At 41.6% G+C, this 27,731-nt stretch overlaps 1 protein-coding gene across 5 annotated transcripts in view; it reads left to right on the plus strand.

Annotated features, from left to right (window-relative positions):
- The window catches only part of WDR19 (WD repeat domain 19), a 111,659-nt gene that overhangs the window by 67,830 nt on the left and 16,098 nt on the right, over window positions 1-27,731 (plus strand). For all 5 annotated transcript variants that reach the window (XR_008524139.2, XM_024246284.3, XM_063723801.1 and 2 more), the window contains 6 exons: window positions 11,051-11,197; window positions 11,819-11,943; window positions 13,767-13,879; window positions 15,393-15,461; window positions 24,026-24,103; window positions 25,965-26,061. Coding sequence is in view for 4 of the 5 variants with exons in the window: in XM_024246284.3 (XP_024102052.2) it covers window positions 11,051-11,197; window positions 11,819-11,943; window positions 13,767-13,879; window positions 15,393-15,461; window positions 24,026-24,103; window positions 25,965-26,061 (629 nt within the window). In the remaining variant the exon portion in view is untranslated. The remainder of the gene's footprint in view (window positions 1-11,050; window positions 11,198-11,818; window positions 11,944-13,766; window positions 13,880-15,392; window positions 15,462-24,025; window positions 24,104-25,964; window positions 26,062-27,731) is intronic.

Consider the following 27,731-nt stretch of genomic DNA (forward strand, 5'->3'; position numbering starts at 1 on the left):
AAAATAACCAGCTAACATCATAATGACAGGATCAAATTCACACATAACAATAGTAACCTTAAATGTAAATGGGCTAAATGCTCCAATTAAAAGGCACAGACTGGCAAATCAGATAAAAAGTCAAGACCCATCAGTGTGCTGTATGCAGGAAACCCATCTCACGTGCAGACACACACATAGGCTCAAAATGAAGGGATGGAGGAAGATCTACCAAGCAAATGGAAAACAAAATAAGGCAGGGATTGCAATCCTAGTCTTGGATAAAACAGACTTTAAACCAACAAAGATCAAAAGAGACAAAGAAGGCCATTACATAATGGTAAAGGGATCAATTCAACAAGAAGAACTAACTATCCTAAATATATATGCACCCAATACAGGAGCACCCAGATTCATAAAGCAAGTCCTTAGTGACCTACAAAGAGACTTAAGACTCCCACACAATAATAATGGGAGACTTTAACACCCCACTGTCAACATTAGACAGATCAACGAGACAGAAAGTTAACAAGGATACCCAGGAATTGAACTCAGCTCTGCACCAAGTGGACCTAATAGACATCTACAGAACTCTCCACCCCAAATCAACAGAATATACATTTTTTTCAGCACCACACCACACCTATTCCAAAATTCACCACACAGTTGGAAGTAAAGCTCTCCTCAGCAAATGTAAAACAACAGAAATTATAACAAACTGTCTCTCAGACCACAGTGCAATCAAACTAGAACTCAGGATTAAGAAACTCACTCAAAACCGCTCAACTACATGGAAACTGAACAACCTGCTCCTGAAACACTACTGGGTACATAACGAAATGAAGGAAGAAATAAAGATGTTCTTTGAAACCAACGAGAACAAAGACACAACATACCAGAATCTCTGGGACACATTCAAAGCAGTGTGTAGAGGGAAATTTATAGCACTAAATGCCCACAAGAGAAAGCAGGAAAGATCCAAAATTGACTCCCTAATATCACAATTAAAAGAACTAGAGAAGTAAGAGCAAACACATTCAAAAGCTAGCAGAAGGCAAGAAATAACTAAGATCAGAGCAGAACTGAAGGAAATAGAGACACAAAAAAACCTTCAAAAAATCAATGAATCCAGGAGCTGGTTTTTTGAAAGGATCAACAAAATTGACAGACGGCTAGCAAGACTAATAAAGAAGAAAACAGAGAAGAATCAAATAGACACAATAAAAAATGACAAAGGGGATATCACCACCGATCCCACAGAAATACAAACTACCATCAGAGAATACTACAAACAACTCTACGCAAATAAACTAGAAAATCTAGAAGAAATGGATAAATTCCTCAACACACACACTCTCCCAAGACTAAACCAGGAAGAAGTTGAATCTCTGAATAGACCAATAACAGGATCTGAAATTGAGACAATAATTAATAGCTTACCAACCAAAAAGAGTCCAGGACCAGATGGATTCACAGCCGAATTCTACCAGAGGTACAAGGAGGAGCTGGTACCATTCCTTCTGAAACTATTCCAATCAATAGAAAAAGAGGGAATCCTCCCTAACTCATTTTATGAGGCGGGCATCATCCTGATACCAAAGACTGGCAGAGACACAACCAAAAAAGAGAATTTTAGACCAATATCCTTGATGAACATTGATGCAAAAATCCTCAATAAAATACTGGCAAACCAAATCCAGCAGCACATCAAAAAGCTTATCCACCATGATCAAGTGGGCTTCATCCCTGGGATGCAAGGCTGGTTCAACATACACAAATCAATAAATGTAATCCAGCATATAAACAGAACCAAAGACAAAAACTACATGATTATCTCAATAGATGCAGAAAAGGCCTTTGACAAAATTCAGCAACGCTTCATGCTAAAAACTCTCAATAAATTAGGTATTGATGGGACGTATCTCAAAATAATAAGAGCTATCTATGACAGACCCACAGCCAACATCATACCGAATGGACAAAAACTGGAAGCATTCCCTTTGAAAACTGGCACAAGACAGGGATGCCCTCTCTCACCACTCCTATTCAACATAGTGTTGGAAGTTCTGGCCAGGGCAATTAGGCAGGAGAAGGAAATAAAGGGTAATCAATTAGGAAAAGAGGAAGTCAAATTGTCCCTGTTTACAGATGACATGATTGTACATCTAGAAAACCCCATCGTCTCAGCCCAAAATCTCCTTAAGCTGATAAGCAACTTCAGCAAAGTCTCAAGATACAAAATCGATGTGCAAAAATCACAAGCATTCTTATACACCAATAACAGACAAACAGAGAGCCAACTCGTGAGTGAACTCCCATTCACAGTTGCTTCAAAGAGAATAAAATACTTAGGAATCCAACTTACAAGGGACGTGAAGGACCTCTTCAAGGAGAACTACAAACCACTGCTCAATGAAATAAAAGAGGATACAAAGAAATGGAAGAACATTCCATGCTCATGCGTAGGAAGAATCAATATTGTGAAAATGGCCATACTGCCCAAAGTAATTTATAGATTCAATGCCATCCCCATCAAGCTACCAATGACTTTCTTTTTTTTTTTAATTTTATTATTATTATACTTTAAGTTTTAGGGTACATGTGCACAATGCGCAAGTTAGTTACATATGTATACATGTGCCATGCTGGTGTACTGCACCCATTAACTCGTCATCTAGCACTAGGTATATCTCCTAATGCTATCCCTTCCCCCTACCCCAACCCCACAACAGTCCCCAGAGTATGATGTTCCCCTTCCTGTGTCCATGTGTTCTCATTGTTCAATTCCCACCTATGAGTGAGAACATGCAGTGTTTGGTTTTTTGTCCTTGGGATAGTTTACTGAGAATGATGATTTCCAATTTCATCCATGTCCCTACAAAGGACATGATCTCATCATTTTTTATGGCTGCATAGTATTCCATGGTGTATATGTGCCACATTTTCTTAATCCAGTCTATCATTGTTAGACATTTGGGTTGGTTCCAAGTCTTTGCTATTGTGAACAGTGCCGCAATAAACATACGTGTGCATGTGTCTTTATAGCAGCACAATTTATAGTCCTTTGGGTACATACCCAGTAATGGGATGGCTGGGTCAAATGGTATTTCTAGTTCTAGATCCCTGCACTGACTTCCACAATGGTTGAGCTAGTTTACAGTCCCACCAACAGTGTAAAAGTGTTCTTGTTTCTCCACATCCTCTCCAGCACCTGTTGTTTCCTGACTTTTTAATGATCGCCATTCTAACTGGTGTGAGATGGTATCTCATCGTGGTTTTGATTTGCATTTCTCTGATGGCCAGTGATGATGAGCATTTTTTCATGTGTCTTTTGGCTGCATAAATGTCTTCTTTTGAGAAGTGGCTGTTCATATCCTTCGCCCACTTTTTGATGGGGTTGTTTGTTTTTTTTCTTGTAAATTTGTTTGAGTTCATTGTAGATTCTGGATATTAGCCCTTTGTCAGATGAGTAGGTTGCAAAAATTTTCTCCCATTTTGTAGGTTGCCTGTTCACTCTGATGGTAGTTTCTTTTGCTGTGCAGAACCTCTTTAGTTTAATTAGATCCCATTTGTCAATTTTGGCTTTTGTTGCCATTGCTTTTGGTGTTTTAGACATGAAGTCCTTGCCCATGCCTATGTCCTGAATGGTAATGCCTAGGTTTTCTTCTAGGGTTTTTATGGTTTCAGGTCTAACGTTTAAGTCTTTAATCCATCTTGAATTAATTTTTCTATAAGTGTAAGGAAGGGATCCAGTTTCAGCTTTCTACATATGGCTAGCCAGTTTTCCCAGCACCATTTATTAAATAGGGAATCCTTTCCCCATTGCTTGTTTTTGTCAGGTTTGTCAAAGATCAGATAGTTGTAGATATGTGGCATTATTTCTGAGGGCTCTGTTCTGTTCCATTGATCTATATCTCTGTTTTGGTACCAGTACCATGCTGTTTTGGTTACTGTAGCCTTGTAGTATAGTTTGAAGTCAGGTAGCGTGATGCCTCCAGCTTTGTTCTTTTGGCTTAGGATTGACTTGGCGATGCGGGCTCTTTTTTGGTTCTGTATGAACTTCAAAGTAGTTTTTTCCAATTCTGTGAAGAAAGTCATTGGTAGCTTGATGGGGATGGCATTGAATCTATAAATTACTTTGGGCAGTATGGCCATTTTCACGATATTGATTCTTCCTACGCATGAGCATGGAATGTTCTTCCATTTCTTTGTATCCTCTTTTATTTCATTGAGCAGTGGTTTGTAGTTCTCCTTGAAGAGGTCCTTCACGTCCCTTTTAAGTTGGATTCCTAAGTATTTTATTCTCTTTGAAGCAATTGTGAATGGGAGTTCACTCACGAGTTGGCTCTCTGTTTGTCTGTTATTGGTGTATAAGAATGCTTGTGATTTTTGCACATCGATTTTGTATCTTGAGACTTTGCTGAAGTTGCTTATCAGCTTAAGGAGATTTTGGGCTGAGACGATGGGGTTTTCTAGATATACAATCATGTCATCTGTAAACAGGGACAATTTGACTTCCTCTTTTCCTAATTGATTACCCTTTATTTCCTTCTCCTGCCTAATTGCCCTGGCCAGAACTTCCAACACTATGTTGAATAGGAGTGGTGAGAGAGGGCATCCCTGTCTTGTGCCAGTTTTCAAAGGGAATGCTTCCAGTTTTTGTCCATTCGGTATGATGTTGGCTGTGGGTCTGTCATAGATAGCTCTTATTATTTTGAGATACGTCCCATCAATACCTAATTTATTGAGAGTTTTTAGCATGAAGAGTTGCTGAATTTTGTCAAAGGCCTTTTCTGCATCTATTGAGATAATCATGTAGTTTTTGTCTTTGATTCTGTTTATATGCTGGATTACATTTATTGATTTGTGTATGTTGAACCAGCCTTGCATCCCAGGGATGAAGCCCACTTGATCATGGTGGATAAGCTTTTTGATGTGCTGCTGGATTCGGTTTGCCAGTATTTTATTGAGGATTTTTGCATCAATGTTCATCAAGGATATTGGTCTAAAATTCTCTTTTTTGGTTGTGTCTCTGCCAGGCTTTGGTATCAGGATGATGCCGGCCTCATAAAATGAGTTAGGGAGGATTCCCTCTTTTTCTATTGATTGGAATAGTTTCAGAAGGAATGGTACCAGCTCCTCCTTGTACCTCTGGTAGAATTCGGCTGTGAATCCATCTGGTCCTGGACTCTTTTTGGTTGGTAAGCTATTAATTATTGTCTCAATTTCAGATCCTGTTATTGGTCTATTCAGAGATTCAACTTCTTCCTGGTTTAGTCTTGGGAGAGTGTGTGTGTCGAGGAATTTATCCATTTCTTCTAGATTTTCTAGTTTATTTGCGTAGAGTTGTTTGTAGTATTCTCTGATGGTAGTTTGTATTTCTGTGGGATCGGTGGTGATATCCCCTTTGTCATTTTTTATTGTGTCTATTTGATTCTTCTCTGTTTTCTTCTTTATTAGTCTTGCTAGCCGTCTGTCAATTTTGTTGATCCTTTCAAAAAACCAGCTCCTGGATTCATTGATTTTTTGAAGGTTTTTTTGTGTCTCTATTTCCTTCAGTTCTGCTCTGATCTTAGTTATTTCTTGCCTTCTGCTAGCTTTTGAATGTGTTTGCTCTTGCTTTTCTAGTTCTTTTAATTGTGATATTAGGGAGTCAACTTTGGATCTTTCCTGCTTTCTCTTGTGGGCATTTAGTGCTATAAATTTCCCTCTACACACTGCTTTGAATGTGTCCCAGAGATTCTGGTATGTTGTGTCTTTGTTCTCGTTGGTTTCAAAGAACATCTTTATTTCTTCCTTCATTTCATTATGTACCCAGTAGTGTTTCAGGAGCAGGTTGTTCAGTTTCCATGTAGTTGAGCGGTTTTGAGTGAGTTTCTTAATCCTGAGTTCTAGTTTGATTGCACTGTGGTCTGAGAGACAGTTTGTTATAATTTCTGTTGTTTTACATTTGCTGAGGAGAGCTTTACTTCCAACTATGTGGTGAATTTTGGAATAGGTGTGGTGTGGTGCTGAAAAAAATGTATATTCTGTTGATTTGGGGGGGAGAGTTCTGTAGATGTCTATTAGGTCCACTTGGTGCAGAGCTGAGTTCAATTCCTGGGTATCCTTGTTAACTTTCTGTCTCGTTGATCTGTCTAATGTTGACAGTGGGGTGTTAAAGTCTCCCATTATTATTGTGTGGGAGTCTTAAGTCTCTTTGTAGGTCACTAAGGACTTGCTTTATGAATCTGGGTGCTCCTGTATTGGGTGCATATATATTTAGGATAGTTAGTTCTTCTTGTTGAATTGATCCCTTTACCATTATGTAATGGCCTTCTTTGTCTCTTTTGATCTTTGTTGGTTTAAAGTCTGTTTTATCCAAGACTAGGATTGCAGTCCCTGCCTTTTGTTGTTTTCCATTTGCTTGGTAAATCTTCCTCCATCCTTTTATTTTGAGCCTATGTGTGTCTCTGCACGTGAGATGGGTTTCCTGCATACAGCACACTGATGGGTCTTGACTCTTTATCCAATTTGCCAGTCTGTGTCTTTTAATTGGAGTATTTAGTCCATTTACATTTAAAGTTACTATTGTTAATGTGTGAATTTGATCCTGTCATTATGATGTTAGCTGATTATTTTGCTTGTTAGTTGATGCAGTTTCTTCCTAGTCTCGATGGTCTTTACATTTTGACATCATTTTGCAGCGGCTGGTACCGGTTGTTCCTTTCAATGTTTAGTGCTTCCTTCAGGAGCTCTTTTAGGGCAGGCCTGGTGGTGACAAAATCTCTCAGCATTTGCTTGTCTGTAAAGTATTTTATTTCTCCTTCACTTATGAAGCTTAGTTTGGCTGGATATGAAATTCTGTGTTGAAAATTCTTTTCTTTAAGAGTGTTGAGAGGGGAAGGGGGAGGGATAGCATTGGGAGATATACCTAATGCTTGATGACGAGTTAGTAGGTGCAGCACACCAGCATGGCACATGTATACATATGTAACTAACCTGCGCATTGTGCACATGTACCCTAAAACTTAAAGTATAATAATAATAAATTTTAAAAAAAAAAGAGTGTTGAATATTGGCCCCCACTCTCTTCTGGCTTGTAGAGTTTCTGCCGAGAGATCCGCTGTTAGTCTGATCGGCTTCCCTTCGTGGGTAACCCGACCTTTCTCTCTGGCTGCCCTTAACATTTTTTCCTTCATTTCAACTTTGGTGAATCTGACAATTATGTGTCTTGGAGTTGCTCTTCTCGAGGAGTATCTTTGTGGCGTTCTCTGTATTTCCTGAATCTGAATGTTGGCCTGCCTTGCTAGATTGGGGAAGTTCTCCTGGATAATATCCTGCAGAGTGTTTTCCAACTTGGTTCCATTCTCCCTGTCACTTTCAGGTACACCAATCAGACGTAGATTTGGTCTTTTCACATAGTCCCATATTTCTTGGAGGCTTCGTTCGTTTCTTTTTATTCTTTTTTCTCTAAACTTCCCTTCTCGCTTCATTTCATTCATTTCATCTTCCATCACTGATACCCTTTCTTCCAGTTGATCGCATCGGCTTCCGAGGCTTCTGCATTCTTCACGTAGTTCTCAAGCCTTGGCTTTCAACTCCATCAGCTCCTTTAAGCACTTCTCTGTATTGGTTATTCTAGTTATACATTCGTCTAAATTTTTTTCAAAGTTTTTAACTTCTTTGCCTTTGGTTTGAATTTCCTCCTGTAGCTCGGAGTAGTTTGATCATCTGAAGCCTTCTTCTCTCAACTCGTCAAAGTCATTCTCAGTCCAGCTTTGTTCCATTGCTGGTGAGGAACTGTGTTCCTTTGGAGGAGGAGAGGCGCTCTGCTTTTTAGAGTTTCCAGTTTTTCTGCTCTGTTTTTTCCCCATCTTTGTGGTTTTATCTACTTTTGGTCTTCGATGATGGTGATGTACAGATGGGTTTTTGGTGTGGATGTCCTTTCTGTTTGTTAGTTTTCCTTCTAACAGACAGGACCCTCAGCTGCAGGTCTGTTGGAGTTTGCTAGAGGTCTACTCCAGACCCTGTTTGCCTGGGTATCAGCAGTGGTGGCTGCAGAACAGCGGATTTTCATGAACCGCGAATGCTGCTGTCTGATCGTTCCTCTGGAAGTTTTGTCTCAGAGGAGTACCCGGCCATGCAAGGTGTCAGTCTCCCCCTACTGGGGGGTGCCTCCCAGTTAGGCTGCTCAGGGGTCAGGGGTCAGGGACCCACTTGAGGAGGCAGTCTGCCCATTCTCAGATCTCCAGCTGCATGCTGGGAGAACCACTGCTCTCTTCAAAGCTGTCAGACAGGGACATTTAAGTCTGCAGAGGTTACTGCTGTCTTTTTGTTTGTCTGTGCCCTGCCCCCAGAGGTGGAGCCTACAGAGGCAGGCAGGCCTCCTTGAGCTGTGGTGGGCTCCACCCAGTTCGAGCTTCCTGGCTGCTTTGTTTACCTAAGCAAGCCTGGGCAATGGCGAGCGCCCCTCCCTCAGCCTCACTGCCGCCTTGAAGTTTGATCTCAGAATGCTGTGCTAGCAATCAATGAGACTTCGTGGGCGTAGGACCCTCCGAGCCAGGTGCGGGATATAATCTCCTGGTGCGCCGTTTTTTAAGCCCGTTGGAAAAGCGCAGTATTAGAGTGGGAGTGACCCGATTTTCCAGGTGCCGCCTGTCACCCCTTTCTTTGACTAGGAAAGGCAACTCCCTGTCCCCTTGGGTTTCCCAAGTGAGGCAGTGCATCGCCCTGCTTCGGCTCGCGCACAGTGCGCTGCACCCACTGTCCTGCGCCCACTGTCTGGCACTCCCTAGTGAGATGAACCCGGTACCTCAGATGGAAATGCAGAAATCACCTGTCTTCTGTGTCGCTCACGCTGGGAGCTGTAGACCGGAGCTGTTCCTGTTCGGCCATCTTGGCTGCCCTCTCCAAGCTACCAATGACTTTCTTCACAGAATTGGAAAAAACTACTTTAAAGTTCATATGGAACCAAAAAAGAGCACACATTGCCAAGTCAATCCTAAGCCAAAAGAACAAAGCTGGAGGCATCACGCTACCTGACTTCAAACTATACTACAAGGCTACAGTAACCAAAACAGCATGGTACTGGTACCAAAACAGAGATATAGACCAATAGAACTGAACAGAGCCCTCAGTAATAATGCCACATATCTACAACTATCTGATCTTTGACAAACCTGACAAAAACAAGCAATGGGGAAAGGATTCCCTATTTAATAAATGGTGCTGGGAAAACTGGCTAGCCATGTGTGGAAAGTTGAAACTGGATCCCTTCCTTACACCTTATACAAAAATTAATTCAAGATGGATTAAAGACTTACACGTTAGACCTAAAACCATAAAAACCCTAGAAGAAAACCTAGGCAATACCATTTAGGACATAGGCATGGGCAAGGACTTCATGTCTAAAACACCAAAAGCAATGGCAACAAAAGCCAAAACTGACAAATGGGATCTAATTAAACTAAAGAGCTTCTGCACAGCAAAAGAAACCACTATCAGAGTGAACAGGCAACCTACAAAATGGGAGAAAATTTTTGCAACCTACTCATCTGACAAAGGGCTAATATCCAGAATCTACAATGAACTCAAACAAATTTACAAGAAAAAAACAACCCCATCAAAAAGTGGGCGAAGGATATGAACAGACACTTGCCATTTATGCAGCCAAAAAACACATGAAAAAATGCTCATCATCACTGGCCATCAGAGAAATGCAAATCAAAACCACAATGAGATACCATCTCACACCAGTTAGAATGGCGATCATTAAAAAGTCAGGAAACAACAGGTGCTGGAGAGGATGTAGAGAAATAGGAACACTTTTACACTGTTGGTGGGACTGTAAACTAGTTCAACCATTGTGGAAGTCGGTGTGGCAATTCCTCAGGGATCTAGAACTAGAAATACCATTTGACCCAGCCATCCCATTACTGAGTATATACCCAAAGGATTATAAATCATGCTGCTATAAAGACACATGCACACGTATGTTTATTGCGGCACTATTCACAATAGCAAAGACTTGGAACCAACCCACATGTCCAACAATGATAGACTGGATTAAGAAAATGTGGCACATATACACCATGGAATACTATGCAGCCATAAAAAAGGATGAGTTCATGTCCTTTGTAGGGACATGGATGAAGCTGGAAACCATCATTCTCAGTAAACTATCGCAAGGACAAAAAACCAAACACCACATGTTCTCACTCATAGGTGGGAATTGAACAATGAGAACACATGGACACAGGAAAGGGAACATCACACACCAGGGACTGTCGTGGGGTGGGGGGAGGGGGGAGGGATAGCGTTAGGTGATATACCTAATGCTAGATGACGAGTTAATGGGTGCAGCGCACCAGCATGGCACATGTATACATATGTAACAAACCTGCACGTTGTGCACATGTACCCTAAAGCTTAAAGTATAATAATAATAAAATAAAATAAAATAAAATAAATAAATAAATAAGTTTTTTTAAAGTAGTGTAACTTTCTATAGCCTCTGGAAATTAACTTAGAAATATCTACTAAGAACCTTTTAAAGGAGATTTAATACCCTTCACTTTTAGAAAAGTAACCTTAGGAAATAGAGCTATACACTGAATGTCTTGTTGAAATGGAGGGAGCTGAGAGCTGGTCAGGAACTGAAGAGGGGTCCTGAGCTCTATCTATAGGTCAACACAAAGGTTTGAGCTTTGTGACTGAGGATATATAAAGGTTTTATATATCAACATTAAGCTGTATCTATAAATGTGAAAAAAATCTACATTTTCTATATTACTATTATAATCTTCCTACTTAAAAGGAAAAAAAACAGTAAAATGTTTAAAAATATATAGCTTTGATTCAGATGGGAAAATACAATTTAATATTGATATTTTACTGTTCATTTATCAAATTCCTAAACAGAACATTTTAGTGGGATGGTTCCTGGTATTTTTCTGATAAAGGAAAAAGAAGTTCAGGAAAAATAAGCAGTCACCATCCATAAAATTTAAAAGTGTCCTAAACATTTATCAACATTTTCTCCCCAAATTGACAGTGTTAAAAAAAGTTTATCTGAGCTATTTTTTTACAGATACAAAGAAGCTGTTGTGGCTTATGAGAATGCAAAACAATGGCAAAGTGTAATCCGCATCTATCTGGATCACCTCAATAATCCTGAAAAAGCTGTCAATATTGTTAGAGAGACCCAGTCTCCAGATGGAGCCAAAATGGTAGCCAGGTAACATAATACATTAATATTTTTGGACTTTCAAAAACTAACCATAAAAGTAAGCCTCTGCCTTCTATCATCAAATATATTAATTCAAAAGGAATATTTAGTCTTTTTTTTTTATCAGGTCTAAGTGTTTAAATTCAAAGGCTGTTGTGGTCAGCAGACAAAGAGTATGTCTTTCAAGTGTAAGCATATAATATAGAACTGCATCCTGGGCGTGGTGGCTCACACCTGTAATCCCAGCACTTTGGGAGGCCGAGGTGGGTGGATCACCTGAGGTCAGGAGTTCGAGACCAGCCTGGCCAACATGGTGAAACCCCATCTCTACTGAAAATACAAAAATTAGCTGAATGTGGTGGTGCATGCCTGTAGTTCCAGCTACTTGGGAGTCTGAGGCAGGAAAATCGCTTGAACCCAGGAGGCAGAGGCTGCAGTGAGCCGAGATTGTGCCACTGCACTCCAGCCTGGGGGACAGAGTGGGACTCCGTCTCAAAAAAAAAAAAAAAAAAAAAAAGAACTGCAATTTATCTAATAAATTTTGATTTTTAAATGGTTTCTGCTGGTTAAAAAATTTTGTAAATCACAAATTTATATAAGAGTCTAGCTAATTAAAGTACTTTGCTTTAGGTTTTTTCTACAGCTTGGTGACTATGGATCTGCCATCCAGTTTCTTGTCATGTCCAAATGTAACAATGAAGCTTTCACACTGGCTCAGCAACACAACAAAATGGAAATCTATGCAGATATTATTGGTAAATATCATTTTTTCCCTGGTTCTCTTCAAGATGTTTATCATAAAAACACTTTGTCTCTTATGATCTAATTATCAGATTGGTATACATACAAGAATGCACCTGGTGTAAATGTTTACCATTTATACATAGACACACATGTATCTATGTTATGTGTTGGATTTGAAGATCCCTGCTACTTCAAGGTGAGATGGTATTATTAAAAAGGACTATTTTCAAAAATTAAGGGTTTTTCTGTGTGAATTCCAAGAGAGGCTAGATTTCCCAAATCCTGCTATTTATCAGCCAGTAGTAAATGAAAGATTTCAAAATGAAGGTGATAGGAAATGCAGGATGATTTTTGAAAATGTAAATATTTTCATTAAAAAATTGAGTTACAAACTAAGAAAAATGCTTACTTTGATGAACAGTGATATACACAAGATGTGTTTTTCAAAGATTTGGACAGTCCAAAGGATAATTTGATATTCTGAGAATGCCTGCTTAGAGGTTTTCTTCTCATGTTTGCAATTATTTTTAGAAACTACTGAAATAATTTTCAGATTTTCATTTCATGGACCATACATAACGTTATTTGTGTTTTGTTTTGTTTTTTTATTGTGCTAAAATATATATAATATAAAATTTCCATTTAAAAGTGTGCAATTTGGTACATTCATTCACATTGTTATGCGGCCATCACCACTGTCCATCTCTAGAACTTTTTCATCATCCCAGACTGTCTCTGTACCCGTTAAATAATAATTCCCCATTGCCCCTTCCCCCAGACCCTGGTAACCACAATTTTACTTTCTGTATCTATGAATTTGACTATTCACGGTGCCTCGTATAAGTGGAATCATAAGATATTTGTTCTTTTTGTGTTATTCTGTTTTTTAAAATTCACAAAATGACCATAAGAATTGATGTTAGGATTCACAAGAAAATATTTATTTCAGTCTTCAAGGAAACAAATTAGGTAAAAGCTTCTTGGGATGCTTTGGCTTCCCAAATGACTTCTTGCGAAGTCATTAAGATAATTAGAGAAAATAGAGTTAAAAAAAAGGAGTACAGATAGGCAACTTTAGAATTGCCAGTGTTTAACTTGACAGATGACATTTCTGTCCTAACATTACCACCACCATTTCACTAAAGCAGTTTTTCTAAGTTCATAAGAATATGGTTTGTCTTATATAAGATGTGTATATTGAGGGGGGGGTGTGTGTACCTCCTCCCTCCTTCAAAACACACACATATTTTTCCCCACTTTGCTTTATGCCTTTCTCTTATAAACCCCCTCTTCCTCCAGCTGGAGGTGCAGGGTGGTTGTTATACTTTAGTATTCTATTGGGCCCTAACTCCCATGGGTAAATGTAAACAATGAATTGGAATTCCAGCAGCTTTTGGGGTCCTTCCTCCTCTATGCTTAATATATTTAAGCCCCAAGCCAAAGGAAAAACAGTCATATCTTTAACCAGCATCTACTGGCTACTTGAATGTCATCTTCCCTACTTGTCTGACAAATATACAGACTATTGTTTAAACCAGGCATTGCTGAAAGGGATGGATTCTATTTGTATTACTAACAAAAACCTTATAATTTCCTCTCCTGGTTCACATTTAGAGTTAAAAAAAAAAAGGTGGAACACAGTTAATATTTGGAGTAATTGTGGTAAGTATGTTTTGTGATGGAAACAGACATTAATAATTACATTGATGTTTGCTGTTAAGAGTTTTTAATCACCTATTTTTAGATCACTTGTTTTTAGATTTTATTTTCAGGTTAGCAATAAAAGGTAAACAAATTTTGCTCAGATATTTTACTCAGTAAACTTCTGTTATAGGTTCTGAAGACACTACTAATGAAGACTATCAAAGCATTGCCTTATACTTTGAAGGAGAAAAGAGATATCTTCAGGCTGGAAAATTCTTCTTGCTGTGTGGCCAATATTCACGAGTTAGTATTTGCCAAGAAAATATACACTGACTCTGCAGGAATAATTGTAGGAAATATATGTAAATGCCAGGAATAATTGTAGGAAGTATATGTAAATGCCAGTAACTCCCACTCAGATTTGAAATCTCAGAGCTAATTCTGAAATCTTCCTCTCCCTCCCGCACCCAGTCACAACCTTCCTTCATAATACCTCTCACATCTGTCACTTTCGTTCTAACTACCATCAGCTCAGTCCAGGCCCAGATGACCTTGCTTCTGATTATTGCAGTAGTTTCTTATTTTTCCTGTTTTTAGTTTGTCTGCCTTTAGAGTTTGTCATCCTTCACTTTGTTCCCCAAATAATAGTTGCTTTCACTGTTACAGAGCCCCTTGGCCTAAGGCAGGGGTTACAGTGTCCAAAGAAGGGACATCATAAGTGAAGCTATGGGGTAAAGCTGCGCATTGTTCATGTGACAGGGTAGGGACTACTGAATGGCACATGTCTTAAGAAGCCAGCTGTTTCTCACCTCCATAAAGTTGTTGTCATTTAGGAATCCAGGCCCTGTAGTGCCAGATCATATGATTTTTTCAAGAGAAACGGAAGCTTGGGGCTGCCAGTTTTGAAATATGTGCCCCAATATTTATAGAATACCTCACTGGCCAAAAAAACATGTCTGTGTGTGAATTCAGCCTACCAGGCCACCACCAATTAGTTGTTGCTGGCCTCTTAGATAAAGTCCAAACTCCTTAGCTGGCACTTAAGAGAATTTCCATAGTTTGACCAACCAGCCAGAACTCCCTAATCTGGCACCCAGCCGTTTCCATGGAAGAGTCCCACACTCTGCTAACAGCCAGGCCTTCATTCATCCTGTTCTCCATCTGGGTTCCTCTCTGCTCTCTACACCACCTACCACAAACCTATTTGTCCTTCAAGCGACACCTTCAGGATCATCTCCATGCAAAACCATCTTTTCTTCCTCAGAGTACCTATTAAAAAGAAACACTGACAATCCAGTCCATTTGTCTTTTTATAGTTGTAAATTTCTTCCTAAGTGTGGTGTTACGGTGTTCAGGAATTAGACAATTATAACTTAAAATAATCGGTCTCGTATTATCATCATATCACACAGATCTTCTTAGTAAGATTGTACATAACACAGGAAAGAGGGGCCATGCCATACCATTCGTGGTATTCTCCACGGGATCTAGCGAAGTCCCACACACATAGTAGCAGGTTGTCAGTAACTGTTTGTTGAAAGAATAAATGAATGAAAATAATTAAATCTTCCTACTGACAAGGGCACATTTTGCCTTTTCATTTCATCAGGACTAGATTCTTCAGAGGGTTAACTGGGTCCTTCCATTTTTTAAACTATATCCAGCTTTTAAGGACATATTTAAGATCCAACACCATGCAAGTCCCTGGTTGAGAGGAAGATACTTTCACAGACTGTAATTACTTTGTGTAAAAGCTTTGTTTTCCCTAATGTGAAAACATTCTGAAAATGTTTAATTGCTATAATTCTCTTTTCAGGCACTTAAACACTTCCTGAAATGCCCAAGCTCGGAAGATAATGTGGCAATAGAAATGGCAATTGAAACTGTAAGTACGCTTTCAATGAAACTTTCAAGAATGCCAATTTTTAAAAAAACTTCTTGAAAAAAATTTTAAATATATGCAGAAGTAGACCAAACAGTATTACAAAGCCCTACATACCCATCGTGTAACTTCAACAGCTGTCGATACATAGACAGCTTCATTTTATTCATACCCTCACCCTCTTTCCCGGGTTTTTTTTAAGTAAATCGCAGTCACCATATCATTTCACTTGTGGATACAATATCAGTGTCTAAAAGATAAGAACCTTTGGATTTTCTTTTAGGTGTAACTTGCATACAGTAAAGTTCACAAATCCTAAGTGTACAACTCGATTAGTTTTTTCCTCTATGCATACCTGTGTAACCCCCACCCAGATCAAGATACAGAACATTTCCAGCTCCCGAAAGTCTCCACATGTCACCCCCCAGTCAATATCCCCCACCAAAGGTAACCACAATTCTGACTTACATTCTTATAGATTCGTTTGCCTGTGTATAAACTTCATAGAAACAGAATCACTCATGTGTCCTCTTACGTCCAGTTTCAGTCAGCATTATGTATGCATATGTGTCCGTTTGTGTTATTGCACATAGCAATAGGTCATTCTTTTTTTTTTTTTTTTTTTTGAGACAGAGTTTCGCTCTTTTGCCCAGGCCGGAGTGCAGTGGTGCAATCTCAGCTCACTGCAACCTCCGCCTTCCAATTTCAAACAATTCTTCTGTCTCAGCCTCCCAAGTAGCTGGGATTACCGGTGCCCACCATCTTGCCCAGCTAATTTTTGTATTTTTAGTAGAGACGGGGTTTCACCATGTTGGCCAGGCTGGTCTCGAACTCCTCACCTCATGATCTGCCCACCTCAGCCTCCCAAAGTGCTGGGATTACAGGTGTGAGCCACTGCGCCCAGCCCAGCAATAGGTCATTCTTCTTCATTGCTATGTAGTATTCCACTATATGACTGTACTACAATTTATTTACCCCTTACTCTGTTAATGGACTTTTGAGTTGTCTCCAGTTTGGGCATATTATGAATAAAGCTGCCCTAAAGCTGTTCATGTCTTTTGGTGAACAAAAACCCTCAGTTTTATTGGGTATATATCCAGGCGTAGAATTATTAGGTCATAGCATTCTAAATACAGGTCTTTTTGTCAGATATATGTTGCAAAAATCTTCAAAGGCATAGCTTGCCTTTTTATTCTCTTGACGAACATAAATTCTTAACTTTTAATAAAGTCTGACTCATGAATCTTTTATAGTTAGTGCTTTTTAGTCCAATTAAGAAATTTTAAGCTGGGTGCAGTGGATCACTTGAGGTCAGGAGTTCAAGACCAGCCTGGCCAACACGGTGAAACCCCATCTCTACTAAAAATACAAAAATTAGCTGGGCATAGTGGCAGGCACCTGTAATCCCAGGTACTTCAGAGGCTGAGGCAGGAGAATCACTTGAACCCGGGAGGCAGAGGTTGTACTGGGCCGAGACTGTGCCATTGCACTCCAGCCTGGGCAACAAGAATGAAACTCCATCTCAAAAAAAAAAAAAAGAAAAGAAATCTCTACCTATCCCATGATCATGAAAATATTTCCCTTATGTTTTCTTTTAGTAGTTTGTTCTATCTGTCTCATTTAGGCTTATGCCCATCCCAAGTTAATTAGGTATATGGTGTAAGGTAGGAGTCAAGGATATTTCTTCTCAATGTGGATATCCTGTTGACCCAGCACCATTTATCAAAATACTATCCTTTCCACCACAGAACTGCCACAGAGCATTTGTCATAAATGAAATTACCATGTAGTATGAATCTGGTTTGGGATCCTCTAGTCTTTCCCATTGCTTTAGTCATCTGTCCTTGTACCAATACTCCATTGTCTTGATTACTATATGTATTATATATTATAATCTTTCTGTTTCTGTGGATTTGCCTATCCTAGACATTTTATATAAATGGAACCATATAATACGTGGCCTTTTGTGCCTGCTTCTCTCATTTAGCATCATGTTTTCAAGGCTGTTCCATGTTGTAGCATGTGTCAAGGATTCATGCCTTCTTATGGCTGAATAATATTCCATCATATGAATATACCACACATTGTTTATTCATCAGTTGATGGGCATTTGTTGTTTCTTCTTTTTGGCTATTATGAGGAATACTGCTATTTACATTTGTGTGCAAGTTTTCATGTGGACACGTGTTTTCATTTCTCTTAAGTGTATTACTCAGGAGTGAAATTGCTAGGCCATATGTAAACTCTATGTTTAACATTTTGAGAAACTGTCCAACTGTTTCCCGAAGCAGCTGACCACTTACATTCCAACAGGCACTGTGTGAGGGTTCCAGTTTTTCTAACAACAATTCCTTGATATTGTCAGCTATCTAGTTAGGGTTTGAATTTCTTTAACTCTTGCATAAATGCTTTCATACAGTTTTTAGTTCACCTCAATATCAAGACAAGGCTCATGTATTACATTTAGTTTATATGGGCCTTAAGTCTCTTTTCATCTCCCTTCCCCTCCCTTATTCTCTCCTTCTCTCTCTCTCTCTCTCTCTCTTTCTCTCTCTTCAACTCTATATCTCCTAAACACCGCCCCCACACGCATACTTGCTATTTATTTGTTAAGAAAATAGGTCATTTATCCTGAGGAATTTCTGACATTTTGATTTAGCTAATTACATCCTTGTGGTATAATTTCCCTGTATTTCCCACTAACTAGTAGTTAAATCTAGATACTTGATCAGATATAGATGATATTTCTGTAAAAACAACTTCATAGATGGTACCATGTACTTCCTATTCTCATCACAGCAGTAGGGCCACATCTTTTTTTTTTCTTTTTTTTTTTTTTTTGAGACGGAGTCTCACTTTGTCACCCAGGCTGGAGTTCAGTGGTGCGATCTCAGCTCACCGCAACCTCTGCCTCCTGGGTTCAAGTGATTCTCCTGCCTCGGCCTCCAACAGTAGCTGAGATTACAGGTGTGTGCTACCATACCCAGCTAATTTTTTTGTACTTTTAGTAGAGACAGGGTTTCACCATGTTGGTCAGGCTGGTCTCGAACTCCTTACCTCAAATGATCTGCCCGCCTTGGCCTCCCAAAGTGCTGGGATTAAAGGCATGAGCCACCACACCCAGCCTAGTAGGGCCATATCTTAAATCAACTTGGGCTGCCATAACAAAATACCATAGTCTGGTTGACTTCTGGAGTTTGGGAAGTCCAAGATCAAGGTGCCGGTAATTTGGTTCCTGATGAAGGCTCTCTTCCTGACTTGCAGACAGCAGCCTTCTCACTGTGTCCGCACATGGCCTTTCCTGTACATGTATGCAAGGAGAGAGATTTCTCTCCCTTCCTCTTAAGGCTACAATCTAACCCTAATTACCTCCCAGAGGCGCCATTTCCAAGTATCATCACATGAAGGTTGGGGCTTTAACAGATGAATTTGGGGGATGCAGGGGGACACAAACACTCAGTTCATAATAGCCCATATTTTTTTGGTCTCTTTTTTGTTGTTTTGTTGTTGTTTTTTGTCGCCCTGGCTGGAGTGCAGTGGCATGATCTTGGCTCACTGCAAACTCCACCTCCTGGGTTCAAGTGATTCTCCTGCCTCAGCCCCCTGAGTAGCCCACCACCACACCCGGCCCATTTTTTTTTTTTTTTTCTATTTTTTAATAGAGACGGATGTTTTAGCATGTTGGCCAGGCTGTTCTCAAACTCCTGACCTCCGGTGATCCACCCACCTTGGCCTCCCAAAGTGTTGGGATTACAGGCGTCAGCCACCACGCCCGGCCTGGTCACTCTTTTTATGGTGTTAAGATTGATTATTGGGTGTAGGTGTGGTCAGCCTGATCAATCTATGATAAGCTTTCCCATCAACTTTTCACCTAATGATTTCAGCAACCAATGATGATTATTACTTAGATTGGGGTGTCCAATCTTTTGACGTCCCTGGGCCAAATTGGAAGAAGAAGAAGACTTGCCTTTAATTAATAAGTCCAGAAGGGCTCTGATTTGGGTAGTTCAAGTGTCCATTGCAGGATTAATCAACTGGTGGCCACAGGGATGGAACATCATGCCTGGGCAAATTGGGTCAAATTCCCACCACTAGACAAAGTTCAGTAGCCATGGAGATGGGGTCTGTTAAGACATGGAATTTCCACTAGAACTCCATGGTTGAAATGAAGTAGAAGCATCTCTCAGAAGAGTTGAAGGAATGAATATTAGACAAAATTATGGATGTCCCTTGCAGCTGTCAAATTTCTCTCCTTTCATTAGTATTCTGTAATCCCACAGTACATTCTCATTGTGTTTCTAATGGATTTTGTTAAATTTTATTAAGGCCAAGGACATGTAGTCAGTAAAACCAACATATTTGTACTTATTGCTGGGATTACTTCATTCAGACAAGTCCATTCTGAATTTTACTACTGGATTTTTTTTTCAAGTGCAGCTGCAAGTCATTTTATTCTCAAGCTGCAAAACCTCTAGTGGCTCCCCATTGCCTCCACAATTCATTCCCAAATTATCCTTCATGGATCATAAAATCTTAGAAATACCTGGAAGTGAACCAGTCTAACCTCCTTCACTTTACTGATGGAGAAACTGAGGTACCAGAAGATGATATGACTAACCTACAGACACCCAAATAGAAAGTAATTGATCTGGGACTAAAACCAAAGCTTCCTTTCCTTCCCACTTACCTCTTACACTCCTCTAGGTCAGCAGCCTGTGCTACAACTAAATTGGCCACTTTTTTTCCCCCGTTTTGAGACAGGATCTCTCTCTGTTGCCCAGGTGGCACAATCACAGCTCACTGCAGCCTCGACCTCCTGGGTTCAAGCAATTCTCCCACCTTAGCCTCCCAAGTAGCTGGGATTACAGACATGCCACCCCACCTGGCTAATTTTTTATTTTTTGTGGAGATGGGTTTTTGCTATGTTGCCTTGGCTGGTCTTGAACTCCTAAGCTCAAGTGATCCTCCCACCTTGGCCTCCCAAAGTGCTGTGATTACATGTGTGAGCACAGTGCCCAGCCTTAAACTGCCCTCTTTTATTTGAATAGTTCAGGGCTCCGCTTCCTTCGTTCCTTCACTCTTGCTCCTTACACCTAAAACACCCCTCCCCCTGCACCTCTGCATCTCATACCCCTACCCAATAAGCCTTTCCTAAACTGTCCTCGGGATGAAATTTCACCCTCCCTAGAATGGTCTAAGCACTTTGAACATCACTTATCGCTATAGTAACTCCCTTCAGATTTACAAGTTCCTCAAGGTCCAGAACCCATCTCTTTACAGAGTGTTCAGCACATGGCAGTCACTCAATTAATATTTGTTGAATTGAGCACATGTTGGTCCCTAGCTCAGTGAAAACAGGTGATACAAGTTTCCTTCCGAATCCTCCATCTCTTTCTTTCTTTCTTGGGGACCTTCCCCTGGGGAAAATAAAAATCACTTTTACTTGTGGCTTGCATTTTCTCACAATCTGTGCGCTCTTTCACCTGCTGATTCGCAGCCAGAAGCCACACCCCTGAGTTATTGGGTACATCATCAAAATGCTTGTGCTTCACCCACCCCCACCCACCCCCATCCTCAACACCTCAAGGCTCTGAAATGCCTCCTTGGTTTATGGAGGGGGAAGGGAAGTATGAGGCCCCTCACTGGGAGATGATGGGGAAGGTGGGGCTCACTGGTGTCCCTCAGATGAGTTGGGAGAGTCCTCCTTACCTCCTTGCACTCAGCTTCTGCCTTCCCCACTCCATGAACTTGCTTGAAAAAGTCCCCACAGATCTCTCACTTGCTAAATATAGAAGTCTCATCTCAGTCTTCACCGTACTCCATGTTACGGTCACATTTTACCCTATTATACTACGTCTTTCTGGACATTTTTCCCCTCAGAACACTGCATCTTCTGTTCTCCACTTCCTTCTCAGATGGTCCCTTATCCGCCTCCTTCCCTGGCCCGTCTGCCCCTTCCATGCCAGCGCCCCTCAGCATTCCATCCGCACCTGCCGTGAGTTGCCTTTGCCTGGCCACATCTATTCCCTGCTGGCTCTCCTGTCTGCCTGTCTGTCCTGACACTTCAAGTGTGCTCCGCTCTCCCTGGGGGCAGCTGCCATTATTGCTGGTGATAAAAACAATAGGGACAGCCGGGCATGGTGGCTCACGCCTGTAATCCCAGCACTTGGGGAGGCTGAGGTGGGCGGATCACCTGAGGTCGGGAGTTCAAGACCAGCCTGACGAATATGGAGAAACCCCATCTCTACTAAAAATATAAAAATAGCTGGGAGTGGTGGCATATGCCTGTAATCCCAGCTACTCGGGAGGCTGAGGCAGGAGAATCGCTTGCACCCGGGAGGTGGAGGTTGTGGTGAGCAGAGATCACGCCATTGCACTGCACCCTGGGCAACAAGAGCGAAACTCCATCTAAAAAAAAAAAATAGGGACACCTATTGAGTGCTGACCCTGGCAGTGGGGTGGCCACAGTTTGCATACGTAATAGTGAAAATTACTTATTGCTTCTCTGAAATTTAAATTTAACTGGGAATCCTGTATTTTTATTGTCTGTATTTGACAGTCCTGTCTACTTGGCACCTGTCCAAGCCCTGTACGTGTATTGACTTATTTAATCCTCACAACAGTTCTGTGAGTTAGGTGCTATTATTGCCCACATCGAGGCCCCAAGAGTCATCTGCCCACAATCACATGGGTCTCAAGTAGTGTCACTAAATTGACCTCCAGCAGGCTGGCTCCAGAGCCTTTGCTTTAACCATTTCTCTGTCCTGGCTTATTCACCCAAAGCCATCCACAGAAGCCATCAAGAGAACAAGCTCTATCATTTATGTCCCAGCGTCCCTGCTTTATCGAAGTGGCACGAGCAGAGGTGACACAGATTGGTGAAAGCCTAGCTTTTTCCCCTGACGAGGACCACAGGCGGGGCAGTGTGCAGAAATCCTGCAGCCTGAGAGCCTCTGCACCTGCAGGTTCAGGGTCATCTCTTTATTACTCAAGTCTACTGATTGCATCCTTCCTCTGCCGGACAGATAACTTGCAGACTTGTCCTCATCCCTCCCCTGAGGTGTAGCAATCAAGGCCATGTGTGGCTGAGTCCCCAGTGATCATCTCCTCCATTTTCCGGTGGCTTTTCTCATTGTAATGTCATTACCGTGACAAGACTGTTCAGTGTTCCTTCCCCTAAGCTGAGCTCCAGGTGTGTTTTTGGCTCACCCCTTTTTAATAGACACAGAATTCTGAAGCCTCCTAATTTTGTCAGTAATTCCCTAGTGCCTCCCCTAAATTCCTGACCTCACACATTCTGTTCCTATTAAACTCATATATGCAGATCCTGCAATGTAGTACATTATTTTTCCCGCTCACCACCACCCGGTACTTCAATGATTTCACTCACCTTTATGGAGATGACTTTTTTTTTTTCTTTTGAGACAAAGTCTCACGCTGTCGCCCAGGCTGGAGTGCAGGGACGGGATGTCGGCTCACTGCAACCTTTGCCTCCCAGGTTCAAGCCGATTCTCGTGCCTCAGCCTCCTGAGTAGCTGAGATTACAGGTACGCACTACCACACCCAGCGAATTTTTGTATTTTTAGGAGAGACAGGATCTCGTCACGTTGGCCAGGCTGGTCTTGAACTCCTGGCCTCGAACTCCTGGCCTCAAGTGATCCACCCGCCTCAGCCTCCCAAAGTGCTGGGATTACAGGCATGAGCCACCATGCCTGGCCTGGAGGTGACTTTTAAGTAAAGATTTCTAAGCCAGCCTTCTCTCCAGAACCCCACCCACGTTTCAGCTGCTTGCCCTTGTCCAGGCTCCTCTGGCTGGGACCCTCACTTCTTTACACTTTCAATGACATGTAGTCATGTGCAAGTGCATTTCCTCAGGGAGCCGCTGCAGAGGAGGGCACCTGGAATGATACCATTGTGTCAGCGCTTGTGCTTCAGATGCCGTCCTCAAGGTGTCATAGTCATTTAAGAAAGTTTTTATTAAAATATCCAAGGGTCAGGCACAGTGGCTCATGCCTGTAATCTCAGCACTTTGGGAGGCTGAGGCGAGCAGATCGCGAGGTCAGGAGATCGAGACCATCGTGGCCAACATGGTGAAACCCCGTCTCTACTAAAACTACAAAAATTAGCTAGGTGTGGTGGCGCGTGCCTATAGTCCCAGCTACTCGAGAGGCTGAGGCAGGAGAATTGCTTGAACCCAGGAGGCGGAGATTGCAGTGAGCCGAGATCATGCCACTGCACTCCAGCCTGGTGACAGAGCGAGACTCTGTCTCAAAAAAAAAAAAAAAAAAAAAAAAAAATCCAAGAAGTACATTCTCTGTGCATGTGAAAGAAAATATGGTATTTTGATACAGCAGCTAAGAAAAAGCTTCTAAGGATGGATTTTTATTAATGGAGACTCTAGCAACAAATGAAGAAAGGCCCTGATTCTATGTCATATTTCAGGCACTTTACTATAGATACTATTAATGTTTTTTATTCCATCTCCCTAAGCAGAAGATTGTCTTTTTCTCCACTCTTGCTCGGTTTAAGATGCTGAATTTTCTGGGTCTTTCTCTCTTATTAAACAGGTTGGTCAGGCCAAAGATGAACTGCTGACCAATCAGCTGATAGACCACCTCCTGGGGGAGAACGATGGCATGCCTAAGGTACTGAACACGTGGGCTTCGTGTGCGTCCTCAGGTCTCGGTTACAGTTTGATTCTGCCTGTTTTTACCCATCATGCTTTTACAACATAGACATGAAAAATTTTATCTCTGCCAGTAGCGTAGATCATCTAGACCAGGAGCGTCCAATCTTTTTGCTTCCCTGGCTCACATTGGAAGAAGAAGAATTGTCTTGGGCCACACATAAAATACACTAACACTAACAACAGCTGATGAGCTAAAAAAAAAAAAAATCGCAAAAAAAACTCATAATGTTTTAAGAAAGTTTACAAATTTGTGTTGGACTGCATTCAAAGCTGTCCAGGGCCACATGTGGCCTGCAGGCCGTGGGTTGGACAAGCTTGATCTAGGCAGACCCTGCGTTTTGGAGGATAACGTATATTCACTCTTTAAAATTGGCTTTGCCACCTGTGAGATAGCCATGCCCCTCTAGATAACAATCCTCACCACAGACAATTTTTCTCAATGTTATAATTTTGTTTATTCTAGGAACTATGAAAAAAGATCACTGACGCTGAAACTATGACCTAGCACTCATCTCCAAAACTCAGAGTGTGCTTTGTTTACATTTCAAAAATTATGGAAGTTAACAAAAATCAGATTAAGCATAAAGGTAGTTCTCTATAACATAAAATAGAAATAAATTGGCCAGGCGTGGTGCGGTGGCTCATGCCTGTAATCCCAGCACTTTGGGAGGCCAAGGCGGGTGGATCACTTGAGGTCAGGAGTTGGAGACTAGCCTGGCCAACATGGCGAAACCCCGTCTCTACAAAAAATATAAAATTAGCCAAGCATGGTGGCACGCGCCTGTAGTCCTAGCTACTCAGGAGGCTGAAGCAGGAGAATTGCTTGAACCCAGGAGGCAGAGGTTGCAGTGAGCCGAGATTGTGTCACTGTACTCCAGCCTGGGCGACAGAGTGAGACTCCATCTCAAAAAGAAAAAGTAATAAAGAAGTCATTACAAGCATATTTTCAAAATATGTGACTCACTGTGGCTTCCTGCAGAACGTCCATCTTCTCCCAGTCCTGGTCAGGAGAGACCCACACACCTTTGAGAATGCCCCAGACCTCCTTCTTCCCCTTTGCTTTATGTTCAATGAGATTTGCTGGTGAAGAGCTCAAGTCACTGATTGTAAGCGAGGGCAATAGAATGTCGCAGCTGGAGAGGACTGTAGTGGTCCCTGAGTCCATTTTCTGCATCTTACAGATAAAGCCACAGAGACCCAGAGCAGCTCAGTTAACTCGCCAAAGGATACAGGCCCTTCAGCTGCTCCAGCCACCTCCCATGGTGTCCACTTACTCTAATAATCTGAAAACCAGCATCAGATGCTCGCAGCTGTCTAGAGTTGGAGTAGGAATGGAAAATGGCCAAAGGCCAAAGAAAATGTTATAGGTCAGAGAAAATTGATATGCATATAAAAATTATTGAAAGTTTGCAAAGTTCATATATCATGAAGAATATATTTTGTTTCCAAGTACATGAGAAATACTCTGTGGAGTAGGGTCAGGAATAGACTCAGATCCTGTGGTTCAAATCCTGACTGGCCCCCTCCTGTTGTTTCAGCTTCTTATCTGTGAAATCGGGATAACAATAGTGCCTTCTTCCTAGGGTGGGTATGAGGATTTAAATGCATTAGTATTTCTCAAGTACTTAGAATACCACCTGGCCATATTGAGCTCTGAATAAATGTTTAATAAACTAATTCTTTATTCATTGAGTTTTTTGAAGCAATATCAATTCTCAGTTACTGGCAGATGAATGTGATTCTAACTGAAATACAAAATTCTAATCTCCCCTTAGCTAATGAAGAAAGTAATGTTTCTATAATGGTTTATATGTCAGGATGCCAAGTACCTGTTCCGCTTGTACATGGCTCTGAAGCAATACCGAGAAGCTGCCCAGACTGCCATCATCATTGCCAGAGAAGAGCAGTCTGCAGGTAGGTCCATGATACGTATGTGTTACTCCCCAAACAGGCAGCAGAATCAAGCCCCAGCCCCTTTTCTGTGTAGGAAAGAGTAGCCCCTACGTTTCTAACATATGCTTGCTTTGAACCCAAAAGACTAAAGAGATGACCATTTCTAGGTTTCAGAGGGGTTAAACCATGTACTATCCCAGGGGACTGTATAAATGTAAGAGACTAAGACCATCTCTTGTCAAGTGCTATTTCCTCTCCTCCCCCACAACCTCAGAATTTCTGTCTCATGAATGATGTCTCCTCTCACCCCTCCAGCCCACAACCCCCTTCCTACAGTCTCATGGCATTTTCTTTCCATTCCCTGTGTTTGGCCTTAACAATATGAGACATTAGGCGATGGAGGGTAATGATGATGCGGTGCTGTTACAGACCTAGTTCTTTATAATATGCAGAGACTTGATAGACTCTTCAGGATGGTTCTGCTCACGTGTGCTCTGCAATACTTATTGAGTGAGTAAGAGGATTAGTCTGATATCTTCATTAATTTTTATGAGCTGATCTTCTTAAATCTTTATAAATGTGGACACAATTTTGGAAAATATGCAGTCAAATAAGTCATTACTTTATTCAGCTTACGTTGATCTAACAACACCTTCTTCCTGTCAGATGCGTGCTAGGAGCTCAGGATACAGAGAGAACTGAGCCACAGTTCAGCCCTCAAGGTCGTGATTTGATGGGAGAGACAGAAAGTAAATTCAGAGTTGTTGGACAGGGTGACAAGTGCCAGACTAGAAAGAGAAATAGGCTGAAAAGGCACAATTAAAATAAGAGCGACTGCTGGGTTACCCACAGCATCCTGAAGGTTGGGGTAGGGAGAGGTGGAGGATGGAGACGAGAGAAGGCAATGAAAGCTTTAGCTGAGTTTTGAAAGGATGGGGGAGCAGGAGACGAGGGCGAGTGGGGGGTTGCTGGGAGCCAGAGTGCTGGGATGTGGGGAAATGGGGAGGTGGGGAAGTGCTGGAGTGAGGAAAAGTACCGGCAAGTCTGCAGCATTTACACGCCTGGAGAAGGAAGGGAGGGAAAATCAGGCCAGAAAGGAGCGCACAGGCCGATCCTGAAGGGCACAAGTCCTCTGCTCAGGAATTTGCACTTCCAGGCGTGAGTGGCGCCATTGGAGGGTTTTATGCAGGGGTGTGACCTTGAGGTGTCTGAGTGTGGATCAAGGCTTGAGGGTTTTGAAGGCATACTCTGACATCAGATGTGGGCCCAGAGCAATCCTGATGAGCACTACAGCAGAAGGAAATGGTGAGAAGCATTCACAGTGGGCATGGGAAGGGAGGCTGGAATTGGGAGACTGAGAGTTAGACTCAGAACTCCATGGCCTGGTGGACTTCAGGGCCAGGGGGGTGCCCTGAGGAAGAGTAAGACATCAAGGAGGACACCACCATTTTTCACCAGAGCAACTGGCTAGATGTTCATAACGTCAATTAAAATAGGAAATCTGGCCGGGCGCAATAGCTCATGCCTGTAATCCCAGCACTTTGGGAGGCCGAGGAGGGTGGATTTCTTGAGCCTAGGTGTTTGAGACCAGCCTGGGCAACATGGTGAAAACCTTGTCTCTACAAAAAAACACAAAAATTAGCCAGGCATGGGAAGATCACTTGAGCTCGAGAAGCAGAGGTTGCAGTGAA

Source organism: Pongo abelii, chromosome 3, assembly GCF_028885655.2.
Source record: "Pongo abelii isolate AG06213 chromosome 3, NHGRI_mPonAbe1-v2.0_pri, whole genome shotgun sequence".
NCBI classification, from domain to species: domain Eukaryota; kingdom Metazoa; phylum Chordata; class Mammalia; order Primates; family Hominidae; genus Pongo; species Pongo abelii.